The sequence below is a fragment of the Molossus molossus genome, unplaced genomic scaffold (assembly GCF_014108415.1).
Source record: "Molossus molossus isolate mMolMol1 unplaced genomic scaffold, mMolMol1.p scaffold_m16_p_22, whole genome shotgun sequence".
Taxonomy (NCBI): Eukaryota; Metazoa; Chordata; class Mammalia; order Chiroptera; family Molossidae; genus Molossus; species Molossus molossus.
In genome coordinates, this window is record NW_023425358.1 from 36,188,921 (window position 1) to 36,207,684 (window position 18,764).

An 18,764-nucleotide genomic window follows, 5' to 3' on the forward strand; every position below is an offset into this window, starting at 1 on the left:
ATCATCACTACCATCACCTCTATGAGTATCATCATCACCACCACCTCCATCATCATCACTACCATCACCTCTATGAGTATTATCATCACCACCACCTCCATCATCACTACCATCACCTCTATGAGTATTATCATCACCACCACCTCCATCATCACTACCATCACCTCTATGAGTATTATCATCACCACCACCTCCATCATCACTACCATCACCTCTATGAGTATCATCATCACCACCACCTCCATCATCACTACCATCACCTCTATGAGTATTATCATCACCACCACCTCCATCATCACTACCATCACCTCTATGAGTATCATCATCACCACCATCTCCATCACTACCATCACCTCTGTGAGTATCATCATCACCACCACCTCCATCACTACCATCACTTCTATGAGTATCATCATCACCACCACCTCCATCATCACTACCATCACCTCTGTGAGTATCATCATCACCACCACCTCCATCATCACTACCATCACCTCTATGAGTATCATCATCACCACCATCTCCATCACTACCATCACCTCTGTGAGTATCATCATCACCACCATCTCCATCACTACCATCACTTCTATGAGTATCATCATCACCACCACCTCCATCATCACTACCATCACCTCTGTGAGTATCATCATCACCACCACCTCCATCATCACTACCATCACCTCTGTGAGTATCATCATCACCACCATCTCCATCACTACCATCACCTAGATGAGTATCATCATCACCACCACCTCCATCATCATCACTACCATCATCTCTGTGAGTATCATCATCACCACCATCTCCATCACTACCATCACCTAGATGAGTATCATCATCACCACCACCTCCATCATCATCACCACCACCTCCATCATCATCACTACCATTACCTCTATGACTATTATCATCACCACTACCATCACCTCTATGAGTATCATCATCACCACCATCTCCATCATCATCATCACTACCATCACCTCTATGAGTATCATCATCATCACCTCCATCATCATCACTACCATCACCTCTATGAGTATCATCATCACCACCATCTCCATCATCAACACTACCATCACCTCATGAGTATCATCATCACAACCATCTCCATCACTTCTATGAGTATCATCATCACCATCACCACCATCTCCATCACCATCACCACCATCATCATCACCACCATCTCCATCATCATCACTACTATCACCTCTATCAGCATCATCACCACCACCACCATCTCCATCATCACCACCATCTCCATCGTCATCACCATCACCTCTATCAACATCACCACCATCTCCATCATCACCACCACCTCCACCATTTCCATCACCATCACCACCATCTCCATCACTACCACCTCCATCTCCATCACTACCACCTCCATCTCCACTATCACCACCATTACCTCCATCACCATCACCTCTATTAACATCATCATCACCACCACCAGCACCTCCGTCATCATGACCACCATGACGACCACCACCACCAGCACCTTCGTCATCACTACCACCATCACCATCACCACCACTATCACCACCACCACCATCCCCATCATCATCACTATCATCACCATCACCGTCACCATCTTACTCTTCCCTTTAGGGCAGTCAAGGCCCCTTTAGAAGGACCCAGACATTTCTGGGAAAGGTCATTCTTGCCTCACCTTCTGCCTCCTCCACCATTTCCTCCTCGTTGCCGCTCACACCTGAGGCCTCCATCTCCTCATCCTCTACCACGGGTGGGAAGGTGGCCTCCTCGCTGGCGGCGGCTGGGGCTTTCTTCTTCTTCCTCCGCGCGTTCCTCTCCTTCTCCTAGGGCACAGGAAGAGCAGCAGGTCAGGACTTGGGCCTGGGCTGTCAGCCTGGGGATTCCCCGTGCCTGAGGCCTCGCCACAGCTGCTAGGGACAGCGAGCCCAGCCACATGGTTCCAAGGGTACCCTTCCCCCTCGCTCCCCGCTGCCGCAGCCAGACATGCTAGCGGTTATTTTTACCCTGGGCTTTATTCTCCCATCGTGTCCCAGATACTCCTGGGGGGCAGCCTAGCCTATCGGCCGCCCTGACACCCTTCCAGAACAGGTGAGGAAGGACAGCCTCTCCCCAAGGGGCCCTGTGAGTGCTCCAGCCCTGACTGCCCTAGCCTGAGGGACACCCTGCCAGTCCATCAGTCCACGGAGCAAATGAATGGAGGCGGCTTGTCCTCGCCGGTCTCGTCTGCCCCCCACTGGACCCCGGGGGACAGGTGAGCTTGGGAAGCTCGGCACCCACTCCTCCAGTCTTTGCAGGGCACCCACTGTGTGCAGCCACCAGGGCTGAGGACACACATGCATGAGGCACAAGGTCCCTGCCCCCACGCCCCTCCAGCTGGGAAGGCCAGCCAATGGACACATCTCTTAAAAAGAAGACTCAGAGGTGCGGAGACCCAATGCGGCAAGAGCGGGTGTGGGCCAGGGCCACCGTGGAGAGATGGCGGAGGAGGGTGTCAGAGGAGGTGCGGAGAGGAAGCCGGCCGGGCCAGGCTCTGGGGGCAGTGGTCCAGGGGAGGCTGCAAACACAAAGGCCCAGAGGTGGGCACAAGGACAGAAAGGAGGCCCTCACCACGGAGCCTGTCACGTCCCTGCACCCTGCCCAGGTCCCCACACAGGGGGCCAGGAGCCAACCCCCAGCTTGGGCACACACGTCACTCCTCGTTGACAGCTCTCTCTTGGCACTGCACTGGGCTGGGTGCTCCAGCAGGGCCAGGCACATACTGGGCGTCTCTCCACCCAACCATCTGAGACGGGCCGATGCTCAGGTGTTTGCTGACTGGTCCACCGAGCAAACTCGCAGCGTCTCGGGCTTGAACATGCAGCAGAGTCGAGGTATGTGTGGAGGCAGGACGTGGGGGGAGTCTCGAGGTGACCAGGGCTTCCCAGGGGAGTGGGCTGAACCCTCAGAGGGCACCCAAAATGACCTATGTGAGCCTCCGAGAAAGGAGACGGAACCGAGAACACCCCTGGACATGCCGACGGCTCTGAGCGCAGCCCGCAGCCCAGGTCGGAGACTGTCCCCCAGAATCCAAGTCCACCCAAACCTCAGAACGTGACCTTATTTGGAAATCAGCTCTCAGCAGATGTAATTAGTTAAGATGAGGTCAGACTAGATGAGGGAGGGCCCTACATCCAATGACTGGTGTCCTTATAAGAGGGAAATTTGGACACGGGCACACGGGCGTGATGCACAGACGCCAGGGAAGGTCAAGGGAGCCAGGCACCACCCGAAGCAGAAGCGAGGCGGGACCCTCCCCTGGAGCCCTCAGAGGGAGCACGGCCCACCGACACCTTCATGGCGGACGTCTGTCTCCGGGGCGGAGAGAATGGGTTTCTGTTGCTTAGCCACCTCGCTGGCTGGTGCTTTGTTACAGGAAATAAGCGAACACACCTCCCCCGGCCAGGCCCCAGGAAGAAGTCACCCCGCATCACTACATGCGCAGCCCGCTCTCGGGCACATGCCCGGGCCCCTCCAGGTGCCAGTGGGCCCTGCCCACCCCAGCCCCTCACCATGGCCTGGCTGGGGACAAGCCTCAGGGGGTTCCCAAGGCCCAGCCCAGGGGTGGAATCACTTCCCGTCCTGCCTCCTCCCAGAGCAAATGGGGGGTCCTCAGGGTGCAGCCGCTGGGAACACCAGGAGGAAAAGGGAAATGTCCGTTTGCCCGTTAGTCATGGTTTCCGTCACCAGTACTTGGCCAGAGGGCCAGGGCCCCGCCCTGCCCAGTGTCCCCGGCCGTTATGGGAACGCCCAGCCCCGACACCTGCCCACTCCTATGGCTGCCCTAGCCCTGCCCCAAACCCCAAGTTTCCTCCTGCAGGCCCCCTGCTGGAGCCCACGGAGGTGCCAGAAAGTTGTGTGTCCGTGGCTTCTGTGGGCGCGGCTGAGGGTTCCCCCTTCTTCCCCAATCTATTTTTAGCAGGCAGGGACTCACTTCAGTGCCCAGGGCTGGGTGAGGCAGTGATCAGCTGCCTGACCAGTGGGTGGGACTCAGCAGGCTCGGAGCCTTGCAGGGAACCGGGATTCCGGGGGCCTGGCCAGGGCGCGTGCCCTCCTGCCAATGGGCAGGGTCTCTCCGGGAGGGTCTCCCCAGGTCAGTCAGGCCGAGTTCGACGAGTCAACACCCGAACATCCCCAACGCTGGTTGGGTGTGGAGGCCGGGACGTTGAGTGCCCCGGGAACTAGTCCGAATCCCTCCGCACACGGAATCGGGAGGTGTGCGTGACATCGGTAATCGTTACAGCGGACGTTTACTAAGCAGCTAGCACGTGCTGAGCATCTTCCAGCTACGAATTCCTTGGACCTGCACAGCCGCTCAGCGAACCCCTGCTTCGAACCCTCCAGGGGGTCCCCCGAAGCCCTTGCAATAAAACCCCGAGTCCTACCTGTTCACACAGAAATACGAAACTGAGACCTGGACCCCACCCACCTCTCCAACTTGCTCCTCTGCCCCCCACCTCCGGGGTCACTGCCACCAACATGCTGCCCTGCCCGGCAGAGGTGCGCCCAGCCACGGGCTCCGGCCGGTCAGCCCTCTGCCCGGAGACCCGCGGGACGCCTCCCACCTCTCCAGACTGGCTTGCTCGTCTGAGGCAGCGAATCCTTTCTGCGACATCCCTCCTCTCACCGTCCTCGACCACGGTGTGAAATCACGTGTTACTCTGTTTCTCAAACTAGACCCAGCTCAAGGCCTGTTCCGGGCTGTCCCTGCCATAGGGCCCGGCTCAGAGCAGCCCGAACGTCGCCCCGGTGAATGAACCCGACAGAGGAGGACGCTAACTCAGAGTCTAAGACGCTGCCCGAGGCCACAGAGCTCCCGCGTCCAGGAGCCCAGGTCGGGTCCCAGCACCGCCCAGCCTGGGTGAGACAAACGGGCGGAGAGACACGGAACCGGAGCCCCAGGGCCTGGATTCACAGATGGGAGAGGAGCTAACCTTCGGCCAGAGGGGGGAGGGAAAGCCTCGCGGAGACGCAGATGCCAAGTGTTACGTAACCTGGGCCCGCCCGCCGCTCTGCTTCCTGCTGCCGTCTGCAGCCACGCTCAGGCCAGGCCTGCTACAGGGCAGTGGGGACGCCGCTGACCCTCTGCTTCCCCCGCTCCTTCCTGCACTGGCCAAGGGTGACATGTCAGCCCGAGCTCCAGACAGGGCCTGGCCAGCAGCCAGAGGTGGTTGCCTCCGGAGTCACAAGGGCCCGTCTTCCTCCCGGGTGCTGCAGGGTGTGGGGGAGGGGCGGGAGGTAGAGGTCTCCGAGTTCAGCAGCATTTCACGAGGCCCATTTGCATACTCCAGCGATGGGGAACTCACCCCTGCGCGGAGGGAGCTGGGCTGAGGCTGACTTCCCATGGCGGGTCCCTGCGTCTGTCCACTGCGCTTCCTCGGTGGAAGTCTGCCCTTCGGGGTCAGCCGAGGGAGAGCGCCAACCCCGTACTCTCGATCACCCTTTCTCATCAATAAGCCATCAGCCCCCCGCTTTGGGTCCAGGGCACTGCTGGCCCAGCAGGACCCCCTCTGTGCAGTTGTGTGAGCCCATCTAGGGGCACAGGGACATCTAGGGACTCAGGGACATCTAGGGACACAGTGGACGGGCCTGCAGGGAAGCCAGGGCTCAGACAGGCGGTCTCACTGGGCACCTACCCGCTCCGAGCCTCATTTCCCACACCTGGGGGATGGGGCCTCTGGGTGCCCTGCTGTTCACACCGGACCCCACCAGGGTCCAGGATCAGGGACACAGACAGACAGCCTTCTCCGCAGCCTCAGCTGCCTCGCCTCACTCCCCTGGCTGGGCTCCCCCGGGCTAACAAGCCTACAAAGGCTCCCGCTGTGCCCGGAAGAAATGCCCAGAGCCAAGCCCAGTGGGAAAACCCCAGCCAGACCCTCGGGCACCCGCGGCTGCTCCCCTGGCACAGGGAGGGCGCCCAGTGAAGCCGTGCCAAGGGCACGGGCACACCCGCCCTGAGCTGAGCACAGGCCCTCGCCTGCTCCCCCGGCCGTCGACGGGGGCCTGGTCGGCCTGTCTCACGGAGGAAACCGAGGCAGAGCGTGAAGCCAGGTACCCTCGGGCACCAGTCAGCGAACGCAGAGCCAGGTGGGACCCTCTTGCCCAGGGCCCCTCTGCCGGGCTGCTGCTCTGAGTAAATCAGCCAGCCAGCCGGTCAGCCAGCCAGTCGGTCCAGGAGCGGAACCGATGCAGAGGTCAAGCCGCCAGCCCCCGGCCACGCAGCTAGTAAGCGACAGAGCCTGGATTCAAACCCGGGTCTCTGGGAGCCAGAGTCCCTGGTCCGGCGGTTCCTCCACGCGCGAGAGCCGACGCCCCAGGGAAGACGAAGGGCCAGAGGCTTTGAAACGGTGATTCCACTGCTAACTACCATGAGTAGGATAAGAGTTCACACCGCCTGCAGCCGGGGTCACACAGGCAGCTCACCCGCTCGGCACCCCTGCCCCAGGGCACTCGGCCCTACAGCAGGGCCACCCTGAGTTTTCTCACTTTACAGAGGAGGAAACTGAGGCTCAGGGGGTGAAGCCGCTGCTTTGTCACTCAGGTGCCCAGTCACCGGCCAGGGCCTGCCCCAGTCCCGCCCCCACCAGGCCCAGCTGCACCGCCCACCTTGCTGGGGGTCTCGGGGCCTCCAACCCATACTCTCCAGTTCAGGGGCCCCGGAGGGCACCGCGGGGCCGTGCCCTGAGGAAACCTGGAAAGTGAGGCCCGGGGCCAGGCTGCGCGAGGAGGAAGGAGATGCCTGTAACCCAATAGCCTGGGCTGTGCCCGCCTTGGACACCGGCTGGGAGGAGCAGGGAATGGGGGAGGAGGGAGGAGGGCAGCGGGGAGAGGCAGGGAGGTCAGAGGGAACAGGAAGACATCGTCGGGGCCTGGGGTGATGCTCAGGGCCACCCCCTTGATTCTGACACCCCCACCCCTCCAGCCCCTCCTGGCTTCTTGGGCTCAGCACTGGCTTCAGCAGGCGTCAAGGACAGGGGCTCGGTGGCCTCACCCCACTCAGCCTTCCTTCTTCCCCGTGGAACCCAGAGTCCTAGAAAGTCTCGGGGAAGCAGTCCTGGGTGCAAGAGCCCTACCCAGGCCCTATTCCGGGGCCTGTCTGAGTGACTGGACTATGAAGGAGGTGTGGCCTCACCGGGGTACCGGGGAACAGGGTGCAGGCAGGAGCCTGCTTCAGCCCTGACCACAGTGTCCCCCAGGACAGGAGGCTGGGAAGGGGGCGTGCCCTTAACTTATGCACAGTGCTCCCAAAGAATTCAAACAGCGCGATTCTAACCCTGGCCCTCCACTGTGCTATGCGGCTTCAGCAGCCTGCTCACCCTCCGGACCTCGGCGGCCTGGCCACCCGCTCCGGACCTCGGCGGCCTGGCCACCCCCTCCAGCTCCGGACCTCGGCGGCCTGGCCACCCCCTCCGGACCTCGGCGGGCTGGCCACCCCCTCCGGACCTCGGCGGGCTGCTCACCCCCTCTGGACCTCGGCGGGCTGCTCACCCTCTCCAGACCTCGGTGGGCTGCGTCGGGGAGCAGTTTGGCATTGCCTCCCAGGACAGGCTGCATAACCTTTAAACTGCAGCAGGCGGCCCGGCTGGGTCGGGGGTGAAGAGCTGTGTGTCCCCTCTAGGCAGCCCGCCAATTAAGAACTTGGGTCCTTGGGTTCAAACCCCAGTGGCTGTTTATGGGCCTAGCTGAGCCTCAGTTTCCCCATATCTGAAATGGTGACTGCCTGGTAGGTCAAGTTTGCCCAAATCGGGCGGAAGGGGGCGAGGACAGAGAGAGACACGCACAGAGACAGAGAGAGAACACAGGCTGTCGGAATGGCCCTCGCTTCCCGTAACAGCTGCGGAGGAGATGGTCTCCAGAGACCATCCACTCACGGAGGTGCCCGCCCCCCTGTGCGCCCAGGGAGGGAAAGGACGCAGCCTCCCCGACGGCCTGCAGAGGCCAGGGCTGGGCTGGCTGCCCTGACCCGTCCTTCCCTCACGGGGCTCCTAATACTGTGAAGTCAGATGGGTGGGGGAGGCGCTCCCTCAGCTCATCTGCCTCTGGGCCTTCACCCCAGTGAGTTCGGGCTCAGACCTCCGAAGTGTTTGAGAGGGGTGCTGGGGTGGAGGCGGGCAGGCCTGCCTGTCCGTGCCCAGGAGACATGTTCACGGCACAGATCAACCCTGCAGCACGCTGTGGGTGCCACCAGGCACGGCTCAGGAGGCTCCGGGCGCAGCCCCTTGACGGCCCGGGGCCTGGCGGGGACCCCTGGGAGGCGGGCAGGGGGCGCTCACCATCTTCAGCTTGTGCTGCTGCAGGATCTCATCCAGGTTCTGCCTCTTCTTGTAGTTGAAGTAGAAGTTCTTACACTGGGACACCGTCTTGGAGCCCACCATGCGGGCGATGGCCGACCAGTTCCGGCCGTGCTCCAGGAGACCTGTGGGGGGAGGGCAGTGGGTGAGGGGCTGGCCCGCCGCCTGCGGGCAGATGGGGCCCCAGCCCCAGGCCTGAGCTAACCGTCTGGGTTTCAGACCCCCAAAGAACTCGGGGGTCACCAGAGAGAGTGAGGACAAGGGGCCTGGCCTCTGTGGGCCTCCTGGGAGAGGCCTGGGCACCCGGCATGAGAGGGCCGGCGGGTGCTGGCGCTGGGTGCACCCCACCAAGGTCACCGTCGAGGCTCTGGGGCTGAGGTCCAGGGCGCAGACCCCGCCAGGCCCCCACCCCTCCTGCTCCCTGTCATGACCCAGCACTGACGTGCGCATGCAGCTGCAGACAAGGCCTCCGGGGACCGGGCTGCTTTCCGGCTGCACCGGGCTGGGAAAGGAAGGAGTGTGTGTGGGGGGGGGGCAACAGAGTCCAGGTGGGGATGAGCTGGGGCTAGGAGCCTCTGCACCCAGGTCAACTGGGGCACCCCAGGGCTCAAAGGCCCCCATGGACTCAGGCCACACTGGGCTGGTCCAGGGGCTGGGAGTGGACTTGTCCCCAGATCACAGCCCCCCATCTCTGTGAGCATCTCACAGCCTCAGAGCCTCCTGATGGGGAAAGAAACCCCAGAAACTGACAGACCCCACCCCAAACCTACTGTCTGAGAGTTTCCTCCATCCCCACAAATTCAGACCAGAGCTGTGCCCCCCCCCCCCACTTCTATATTCAATGCCCAAGCAGGTTTAGGAAAAACACAACCCCCGGCACATACAGAACCCCCATCCCCCGCCCAGATCCAGAGGCAGTGCCCTGGGGAGCCTGGCCCTGGGTCCCAGCCCATCCGCCCGCAGAGCTCGGACACGCAGGGGCGGGCGCACACGCTGTCTCCGGCTTCGTCTGTGTCTCCCAGCAGCGCCGGGCGCCGGAGCCGAGCGCTAAGGCCGGCGGCGGGGTGGGGGGAGGCGGGAGGCGGACTCCAGCCCCCCAGGGGCTTTGGGCAGTACTAGGGCCCCCCGAGGGCGGCAGGCACGAAGCCAGAGTCATGTTGCTGGGAACACACCCGGTGGGCTCCGAGCCCCAGAGCTAGACTCGTAACCGCTAACGGGAGATTTCCCACCCTGAAGTTTGAGGCCATTTTCCTTGAATCAAATCAAGCTGCAAGGAGGCGGGTGAGGACCGAGATTCTGCAGGGGAGCGGGAGCGGAGAGGCCGGCAGTCTGCGTGCTGGCGTTCTGTCCCCCTTCCAGCCGGCCAGCCGTGCCTCCTTCCATCCACTCAAGCACGTGCCGGCGTCCTGCCCCGTGCACGGCTCCGACAGAAATAAAACGGCGGCGGCAGCAACGCGGAGGGGCCAGTGCCGGGCGGCCAAGTGACCCGGAGTTTGCAAAGCCTTCCAGAGACTTGGTTTCGTCTCGTCCTCCCTGCCAGTCCGTGGCCAGTTTCCCTTCCCCAGGATGGAGGAAACCAAGGCTCGGGGGGCGCAGCAACTCACAGGCGCGTGGGACAGGCCCGGGGGTCGGGCGGGCGCGGGGACCCAGGGTGTCTGCTCCCCCACCTCTGGAGCCCGCGGTGGGGGCGGTGCGGGACGACCGGCCACCTGCTCCCCTGCGGAGGCCGTGGGGCCACGTGGCTCCAGGCCTCCGCAGGTTCCTCAAGGACAGGAGGAGAGGAGGGAGGGCGAGGGATCAAGTGCGACCCGGCCCCTGACCTTTCCTCCACCCGCGCCAGCAGCTGCCACAGAACCTGGCGGAGGACGATGGGGACGCGCGTTTATTTATATTTCCCCAGCCGGGGCCAAGGGAGCCGAGCAAACACGTCGGGCCGGAACCCTGAGCGGGAGGGGGTGCATCTCCCATCTGGGCTCTGGGGCGGGGGAACAGCGCACCCAGGGGCAGGCCCAACCCTGGGCAGGCTGACATTTCTGAACTGAGCGCATAAAGGAGGAGGTGGCGGGGAATCTGGTGGGGGGTCCCTCCCCGCGCCTCCCCGAAACAGAAGTGCGCGAACCCTGGACAGCTGTCCAGGAGCCCTGCCCAGAACGTCTTCTACTCTCGGGCCTCAGTTTCCTCAGCTGTTGCGTGAGGGCTGGGCTTTCGCTGCTTCTTGCTCTTTGAACCCCACGGCGGGGACCAGGCCTGGGTGCGGGGACCAGGCCCTGGGGGGGAAGCACTTCCAGCCCCACCGTGCCCTGGAGACCACCTGAATGAGCCCCGGCTGAAGCCCCTCGTGACGGTCCCCCTGGAGACAACACCTCCAGCACACACCAACCAAGAGCCCCCAGGCCCCCCCTCAAACCTCCCTTAAGACCCAGGCCCTGCTCCCTTTCCCAGAGCCCCTGGCCTGACACCCCAAGGCAGGGGAAGGGATTCGGAGGAAAAGGCGGAGATGGGATCCTACCCGCACAGAACTGAGTCCCCGACCCTGGGCTGCCAAAACCCATCCGTCACCATGGCCCAGACCCCCCCACCACCACTCACTCACATCCTCTCATCTGCGTCTCCCCCTCGGCCAAGTTTTCCGGAAACATAAGGCTTGGAGGGTGCTCCAGGGAGAGGAGCGGCGGGCGGGGAGGCGGGAGGCTAGGCTGCCGTGGTGCCGGCTCTGGCGTCTGCTGGCCGCTCGCTCAGCCTCACATCCTCCTCCTCTAACAGCGCCAGGGAGGAGGGAGGAGGGCGGGGGAGGCGGAGGAGGGAGGGGGAGAGAGGGAGGATCGAGGTGGAAGACCGCAGATATAAGGGAAGAGGAGAGGGAGGGGGAGGGGAGGGGGGAGGGGGCTGAAGGGTGGGGAGGCAGGTCCTTGGGCTGCCTGGCCCAGAGCTCCAGCACGGCCACCCTGACGGGGTCCCCCCTGCCCCCCCAGCTGCGCGCCAGTGAGGGCAGCCAGTGAGAAGTTGTCACTGGTGTGCTCAGTGGCCCGCGCCAGGCGTCACCAGGGCTCAGTGTCCGCAGCTCCTCTGGGCACCAAGGTGCCCACTGTGGGTGCTCAGCAAGGGTGCTGGCCTGGAGTCCCCGGACCCCCCAACGCTCCTGCTGCGCCAAGTCCAAAGGCCATGGCGCCCCAGCAGCCTCTCGGGGCGCGGGCTCGGCTGATCTTCCTGCTGCCTGACCCAGCGAGACGCCTCGGGGCTGAATGTGACCTCCAGACGGAGGCTCACAGGAGCGGCGGGCGGGGGAGCGGAGCGTGGCAGGAGCCCAGGTTCAGAGGGGGCGGGCCAACTTGGCACGGCGCCCCCGCCCTCTCTTCCCATCCGTGGCTGCGCGTCAGCAGCAGTAAGAACAGATGAGAGCTCAGAAAAACAGCTTCTCCACCCCGGGGCGGGCGGGCGGGCGGGCGGGCGGGCGGGCGGGCGGCGGGAGCAAACAGCTCTTTCCGCTGTCCGTCCCCGCAGGCCCACCTGCGCTCTGCGCTCTGCCCTCCGCGGGGGCGGGCAGAACTGGGGGTTCTGAGACCACAGTGCAGACTCGGACCCGCTCATGGGGGGGAGGTCCGGAGCCCCAGGGGCTCTCTGCTGCTCTCCAGACCCCGGGGCTCTTTCCCCTCTCCCCAGACAGCCTGAGCAGCAGTCACCCGGGTCCCTAGACAGACACCTGCCGCAGCTGCCCCGAGACTCCCTCCCGGGAGGTTGAAAGTTAACTGAGTTGAACTTTGGAGCTCGATCCAGGTCATGACCGATTTTTCCAGCTTTGGGGTCACTGACCTGCTCGTCCCTTCAGCCCTCACTCAGCCTTTTCCATCCGGCCAAAGAAACCAACAACAACAGGCCGCAGGACTCTGCAGCGCCCTGTTACTGGCCCGGGCCCCCAGCCCTCATCCTGGGGCGCCACGCCAGGGGTCTAGGACTTTCCTTCTCCACAGGGAGCTCCAAGTGAGCGTTTACGGATGCCAATCCAAGTGTGTCACTCCTCTGCTTCACATCTTCCGATGACGACCTGAGGCTCTCGGAACCGCACCAGAGGCCTCAGCTCGAAGCCAGCCCCGCCCACCTGTCAGGCCTGCCTCCTACCCCTCCCCTCGTTCACTCAGTCCAGACCCTGGGACCTGGATGCCCGGCCCTGGGAAGTGCCCCAGGATATTTGCACTAGCTGTTCTCTTTCCCTGCACAGCTCTTACACAGACCCTCCTCGGTTCTTTTTCTCAGCTCAGGGCTCACGACACCTCCTCCAAGCAGCCTTCCTTGATTGACCACCCTCTCCAAAGCTGTCCTCCCAGCCACTCTACTGCCACGGGGTCTTGTCATCTGCGGAGCAGCTACTGCTCCCGGAAGGGGCTTGTCTGCCCACTGCCCACTGCCCGCGTGTCTGCGCCCACAGCTACCAGGCTTGCAAGAGGCGCTCGGCAAATTAACAAAGCTCCAGATGCCCCAAGCCTGGGGTCTGGGGGCTCACTGGGCGTCCCACGGGTATTTCCACTACCTCTCGGGGGCTCCTAGGATGTAGCTGCCCAGATAGGAGGGGCTGGAGGGTTTACCCCGCAGGGTGCCCTGGCCCATCCGAAGAGGCAGGAGGGAGTGCCCACCTATCCCCCAGGGGCACACCCACAAAGGGCACGCTCTGCACAAAGGCCCGGACAGCTGCCAACATCCCCTGTGGTCTGGATTCTCCGACCCCACTTCTAATTTCCAAGGAAGGAGTTTTGTTCCGAAGAGTTGGGGGGCAGGAACTAGGAAGTGAAATTGACCAAGACAGGAAGTCAAGCCAGGAGGTCTGAGTCAGGGACTCCAAGCTTGGAATGAGGTGAAGGAGTGGGGCAGGGGGTGGCCGCAGGCGGTGGCCGCAGGGGTGGCCGAGAGGGGTGTCTCCCAGCGTCGGGGCTGGCGGGGAGGGCTCAGCGTGGCTGAAGACCGCTCTGGCTCCCCTCAGAGGGAGCTTCCCACGCACCGTCCAGGGACCTGTAACACACAGTGTCCCGAGTGCCATGTCCCTGTCAGATCCCTCCCCGGCCACAAGCAGCTGTCTCCCCTGGGAGCCGGCACCAACAGCCAACCCCCCCCCCCCACCACCCAGTTCAGACACACTGGGCTGGGCGCCTTCTAGCGCTGGTGGACGCCACACGCCGTCCTTCCGCACCCTGGGAATGTCACAGCGGTTCTCTGGAAACCAGCAGCCCGTCTGCAGAACACACTCGCTCCCCACCCCCCGCCCCCCGCCCCCCCAACCTTGCAGCTTTCCTTTCCTTCCACGCAGAGCCAGGGGCCCATCCCCCCCATCCCCCCCCCAAGCTGCCACGTCCGAAAGAAACTCCAGTTTGTGAAACAAAATTTTCTGCTCAAAACACGACAAAAGGGGGGGGGGGGGGATCCAGCCGACTTCGCCCTGAGCCCACGTCACTTCCTCATTTCGGAAACCCCAAGCCCTGGGCGGGGCCAGAGATTCGGCCACTGGGTCGGCCGCCCCACTGGGCGTAGCAGGGCTTCCGGAATGCCCGCCGCCCCGAAACCCCATCAGCGTTTTGGCAAGATGACGTCACACCTGAACGTCACTTTACCTTTGCCTTTTCATCTATTCAGAACACCCCGTGACGTCTACTTCAGCCTCGGTTTCGGCAACGATGCCTGCAAACCACAGACCCGCTGGGAGACAGCAGCTCCCCCCCGTGCAGAATGAAACACGCCTGGAAAGATGAAACGCTGCCTGTGCGCCATCCGTCCAGGCCGTGCCGCCACCCTGCGCCATCCAGCCGGGCCGGCCCGCCACCCTGCGCCATCCGTCCAGGCCGTGCCGCCACCCTGCGCCATCCGTCCAGGCCGTGCCGCCACCCTGCGCCATCTGTCCAGGCCGGCCCACCACCCTGCGCCATCCGTCCAGGCTGTGCCGCCACCCTGCGCCATCCAGCCGGGCCGGCCCGCCACCCTGCGCCATCCGTCCGGGCCGGCCCGCCACCCTGCGCCATCCGTCCGGGCCGGCCCGCCACCCTGCGCCATCCGTCCAGGCCGGGCCCACCACCCTGCGCCATCCAGCCGGGCCGGCCCGCCACCCTGCGCCATCCAGCCGGGCCGGCCCGCCACCCTGCGCCATCCAGCCGGGCCGGCACGCCACCCTGCGCCATCCGTCCGGGCCGGCACGCCACCCTGCGCCATCCGTCCGGGCCGGGCCCGCCACCCTGCGCCATCCGTCCGGGCCGGGCCCGCCACCCTGCGCCATCCGTCCGGGCCGGGCCCGCCACCCTGCGCCATCCGTCCGGGCCGGGCCCGCCACCCTGCGCCATCCGTCCGGGCCGGGCCCGCCACCCTGCGCCATCCGTCCGGGCCGGGCCCGCCACCCTGCGCCATCCGTCCGGGCCGGCCCGCCACCCTGCGCCATCCGTCCGGGCCGGGCCCGCCACCCTGCGCCATCCGTCCGGGCCGGCCCCGCCACCCTGCGCCATCCGTCCAGGCCGTGCCGCCACCCTGCGCCATCCAGCCGGGCCGGCCCGCCACCCTGCGCCATCCGTCCAGGCCGTGCCGCCACCCTGCGCCATCCGTCCAGGCCGTGCCGCCACCCTGCGCCATCCGTCCAGGCCGGCCCACCACCCTGCGCCATCCGTCCAGGCTGTGCCGCCACCCTGCGCCATCCGTCCGGGCCGGCCCGCCACCCTGCGCCATCCGTCCGGGCCGGCCCGCCACCCTGCGCCATCCGTCCGGGCCGGCCCGCCACCCTGCGCCATCCGTCCAGGCCGGGCCCACCACCCTGCGCCATCCAGCCGGGCCGGCCCGCCACCCTGCGCCATCCAGTCCGGCCGGCCCGCCACCTGCGCCGAGATCCTCAGGACGGGCCCACCACCCTGCGCCATCCGCCGGGCCGGCACGCCACCCTGCGCCATCCGTCCGGGCCGGCCGCCCACCCTGCGCCATCCATCCGGGCCCGCCCGCCAGCCCGGCGCCATCCATCCATGCCGGCCCGCCACCCTGCGCCATCCGTCCAGGCCGGGCCCGCCACCCTGCGCCATCCGTCCAGGCCGGGCCCGCCACCCTGCGCCATCCGTCCGGGCCGTGCCCGCCACCCTGCGCCATCCGTCCAGGCCGGCCCGCCACCCTGGGAAATGCCCCTTATGCAATGCCTTCAGTGCGTTTCCCCGCACAGCGGAGCAGGGCCGGGCAAGGTGCTCTCGGCGGTCAGGCCCAGCTCCTCACTCCGCCTTTCGGCCTCGGTTTTCTCATCTGCAAAGCAGAAGTCGTGTGCGTGTGTGCACATGTGTGACGCATATGCAGGTGCATGCGTGTGCGGAGGCACACACACATGTGCAGGTGCATGTTCCCACGCGTGGAGCACCCGCCTGGAGGGTCCCGCGGGAAGATGAGATGATCCACGCGGAGTGCCCAGCGGTGAGCACGAGCCGTGTGCTAACAGGCGTCCGCACCACTGCGCAGACCCGCCACGGTCTCCCTGAGGAAGTGGGTCAGGACCCTGAGGTGCGGATGCCCCTCCCGGGGTGAACGGGGGCAGTGCCTGGCTTTCCCTTCGAGGCTGCTGACGAGGAACAGGGGGGTCTGGAGCCTGCCCTGGGTCAGGCTGCGCCGCTTTCTCCATCACAGCCTGTCTCCCCCACCCGCCAGGAGCGGTCAGGTCGGGAGGCAGTGAGACCGACCCGAGGCTGCCCCCTAGGAGTCTGTCCCCGGCCAAAGGTGGCAGCGGTCCCCCCAGAGACATCACACAGTCTCTCCAACAACCGGAACGCCGCCCCCATGCATCAACCCTCCTCAGGTGCCCACTCTGGTGCCCACTCCAATGCCCAGCACACCTGGACCTGGCACATCGACCGCCAACCCTGTGCAGCAACCACGGCAGACACGCCCCGTGTGCACCTCGGGGGACCCGTGTCCCTGAGTGGAGCGGCTCTGTGGCTGGGGGCTCACACCTCCACCCCGAGAGAACTTAACCAGCCACTGTGAGGCCCTCCGTGGCTTCTCCCTCACTGCGCCCCGCAGGCAGGTGCCTGGAGCCTTGGGACAGGGCTGGGGTCGGCCTGGGCTCCCCCTAGCCAGTGGGGCGCTCGCCTGGGGCCACCAGGGCCTGGCAGCATGGAGCTGGGCCAGCACCTATCCTGGTCTGCAACGGTGGGACCCAGGGGCTCCCGCGCCCTCCACAGCTGGTGCTCCGCACACGGGAGCAGTGGGGCTGGGGGCGGGGAGGAGCCCTGTAGGCTGGCTCGACTCTGAGCCCGGCCAGGCTGACCTTTCCCAGGGGAACCAGAGCCTCCCAGCCCGGCCCAGTGCCTGGCCTGCCCTCCTGGCCAGTGTGGCGCTGGGCCCGAGGGCGGGCAGCCAGCTCCCGGGGCTGTCCAATTCCTGGGAAGGAGGCTTCCTGCACATGCTCGGTCCCCACTCGGTGACAGCCTGGGGGGGGGGGCAGCCTGACTCCACACACACTGGAAGGGACGGTGCCACCTGCCCACCTGGGGCTGCCCCTCCCCCACGCTCTCAGCACAACAGACAAACGCCACCCACAGTGGGGAGGGACCCGGCCTCCCCACCCCTCGCCTATGTCCCCCTTCCACAGCTTCGGACTCGGCCACACAGCTCGGCCACAGGGACCCTGGCCGTGCTGCCCCCTGCAGGGCCCTGCCCCCTCATGACCTCACCCTCAGCAGCCTGGCCTGTGGGCCAGCCCGTCCGGTCCTCACCAGCCCACTCCCGCCGTCACTAGTGTTTGGGTTCACACCCCAGCTCCACCCCCTCGCAGCTGCGGGACCCGAGGCCCCTCGCAAAGCTTCTCTGGGCCTCAGTTTCCTCATCTGGAAAAAGGGGCCATAATAGCACTTGCTTCACACGGCTGGTGGGGACGCGGGGACTCGACACGTGGACACCCACCGCGGGAAGCAGGCCTGGGGAGTCACTCAGCCCTGTTACTTCACGCTGGGGTGTCAGCCTGAGGCCCCCTCGGGAAGCCCCCCCGCCGGGTTCCACCGCTCAGCGGTCCCTCTCCTCCCGCCCTCGTGCCCAGGGAGCCGCCACCTGCTGAGGGCCACACAGCGTCGGGGGCAGAGCCGGACTCGAACTTAGGAAGAGTGTGCGTGCCGCTCTGGGGGTCTGCCCCTTCGGAGCACCCACCCTGCACCAGGGTCTGCACACAAATGGCCCGAGCACCCCACAGCACCCCGGGAGATGGCACGCAGCTGCCCTTGAGGGGCGAGGGAGAACGAGGCCGAGTCAGACGGGCCGGGCCGGGCACACGGGTCAGGAGCGGGCTGTAGTTCCACAGGGGACGGGGGCTCAGCACGTCTGAGACGTCGCCGCCCTAGGCACTTCTGTCTGCTTTCACCAAAACCCCATGAAGGTGGCTGTGCCGGGCTGAATGGCGTCCCCCCAAAACCTGTGAACGTGACCTTGTTTGGAGAAGGTCTCGGAGAGGTGCTGACGCTGGGTGGGCCACACTGGACGTGGGTGGGCCCTTCTGAGAAGAGGGGGTTTGGACAGGCAGTGGGAAGACGGCCAGGGGAGGACAGGCAGAGGTGGGAGGCGTTTCTACAGGCCAAGGAGCCAAGGGTCAGCCCCCCAGAGGAGGGGGGACAGGCGGGCTCCTCCCCGGGAGCCCTCGGAGAGAGCACAGCCGGCCGGCACCGTCTGCACTGTTACAGCAGCCCTGGGGGACTCTCCCGCCCATTGTACAGATGAGCACATGGGGGCACGGAGAGGCGACCGGTCAGCCTGAGGTCACAGGCCGGCAGGGTGCAGAGGCCGAGGTCTGCCCAGCTCACCCTCCGAGGCCAGGTGGGGGGTGTCTCCAGGTTGCTCCGGACAGACTCAGTGGTCCCGAGGCCCAGGGACTCTGGCTGCTTACCTGCCCGGGCTCCCCGAGAGGGGGACCAGGGCTGCTCACCTCTGGGCAGCTGCTCACCTCTGGGCAGCTGCTCACCTCTGGGCAGCTGCTCACCTCTGGGCAGCTGCTCACCTCTGGGCAGCCCTCCCTGCACAGGGCAGGGCCGTGGATCTGAATGAAGGGAAAAGACGGCGGATGCCAACTGCTTCGGGCGCAGCTGGCTGAGGGCCTCCCCGGGTTCCTGGGCCCCGGAACGTTCTTAGCCTCCCCACCCCGCCAGCACCTGCCTGCCCGACCTCCCCGCCCCTGCCCGCAGCGCAGCCCTCGGCAGCCACCCTGGGCGGTAATTGTGCAGATCGCTGTAACTCACGGCGCACGAGCCCGCCGGCGCTCGTTACGAATGTCACCGAGCAGAGCCTCTGCGTGACGCTCACGCTGCCGGCTCCGTGGGTGAGCTCACCGCTGCCCCTGAGGACCAACCTTGAGACGCGGGGGCACACTTGTCTCGGCGGTGACTCAGCCCAGGCCCTCCTCCCCGTCAGTCCCCAGGTCTGCCCTTCCCGACAGGAGAGAGAGGGCAGCCGCCAACTCGGCCA

General features: G+C 65.2%; 1 protein-coding gene across 12 annotated transcripts in view; it reads right to left on the minus strand.

Annotated features, from left to right (window-relative positions):
- Positions 1 to 18,764, minus strand: part of NCOR2 (nuclear receptor corepressor 2) — a 172,213-nt gene that overhangs the window by 42,475 nt on the left and 110,974 nt on the right. For all 12 annotated transcript variants that reach the window (XM_036276293.1, XM_036276287.1, XM_036276286.1 and 9 more), the window contains exons 19-20: positions 8,304 to 8,446; positions 1,670 to 1,817 (exon numbers count right to left, since the gene is read on the minus strand). In XM_036276293.1, coding sequence (XP_036132186.1) covers positions 1,670 to 1,817; positions 8,304 to 8,446 — 291 coding nt within the window. The remainder of the gene's footprint in view (positions 1 to 1,669; positions 1,818 to 8,303; positions 8,447 to 18,764) is intronic.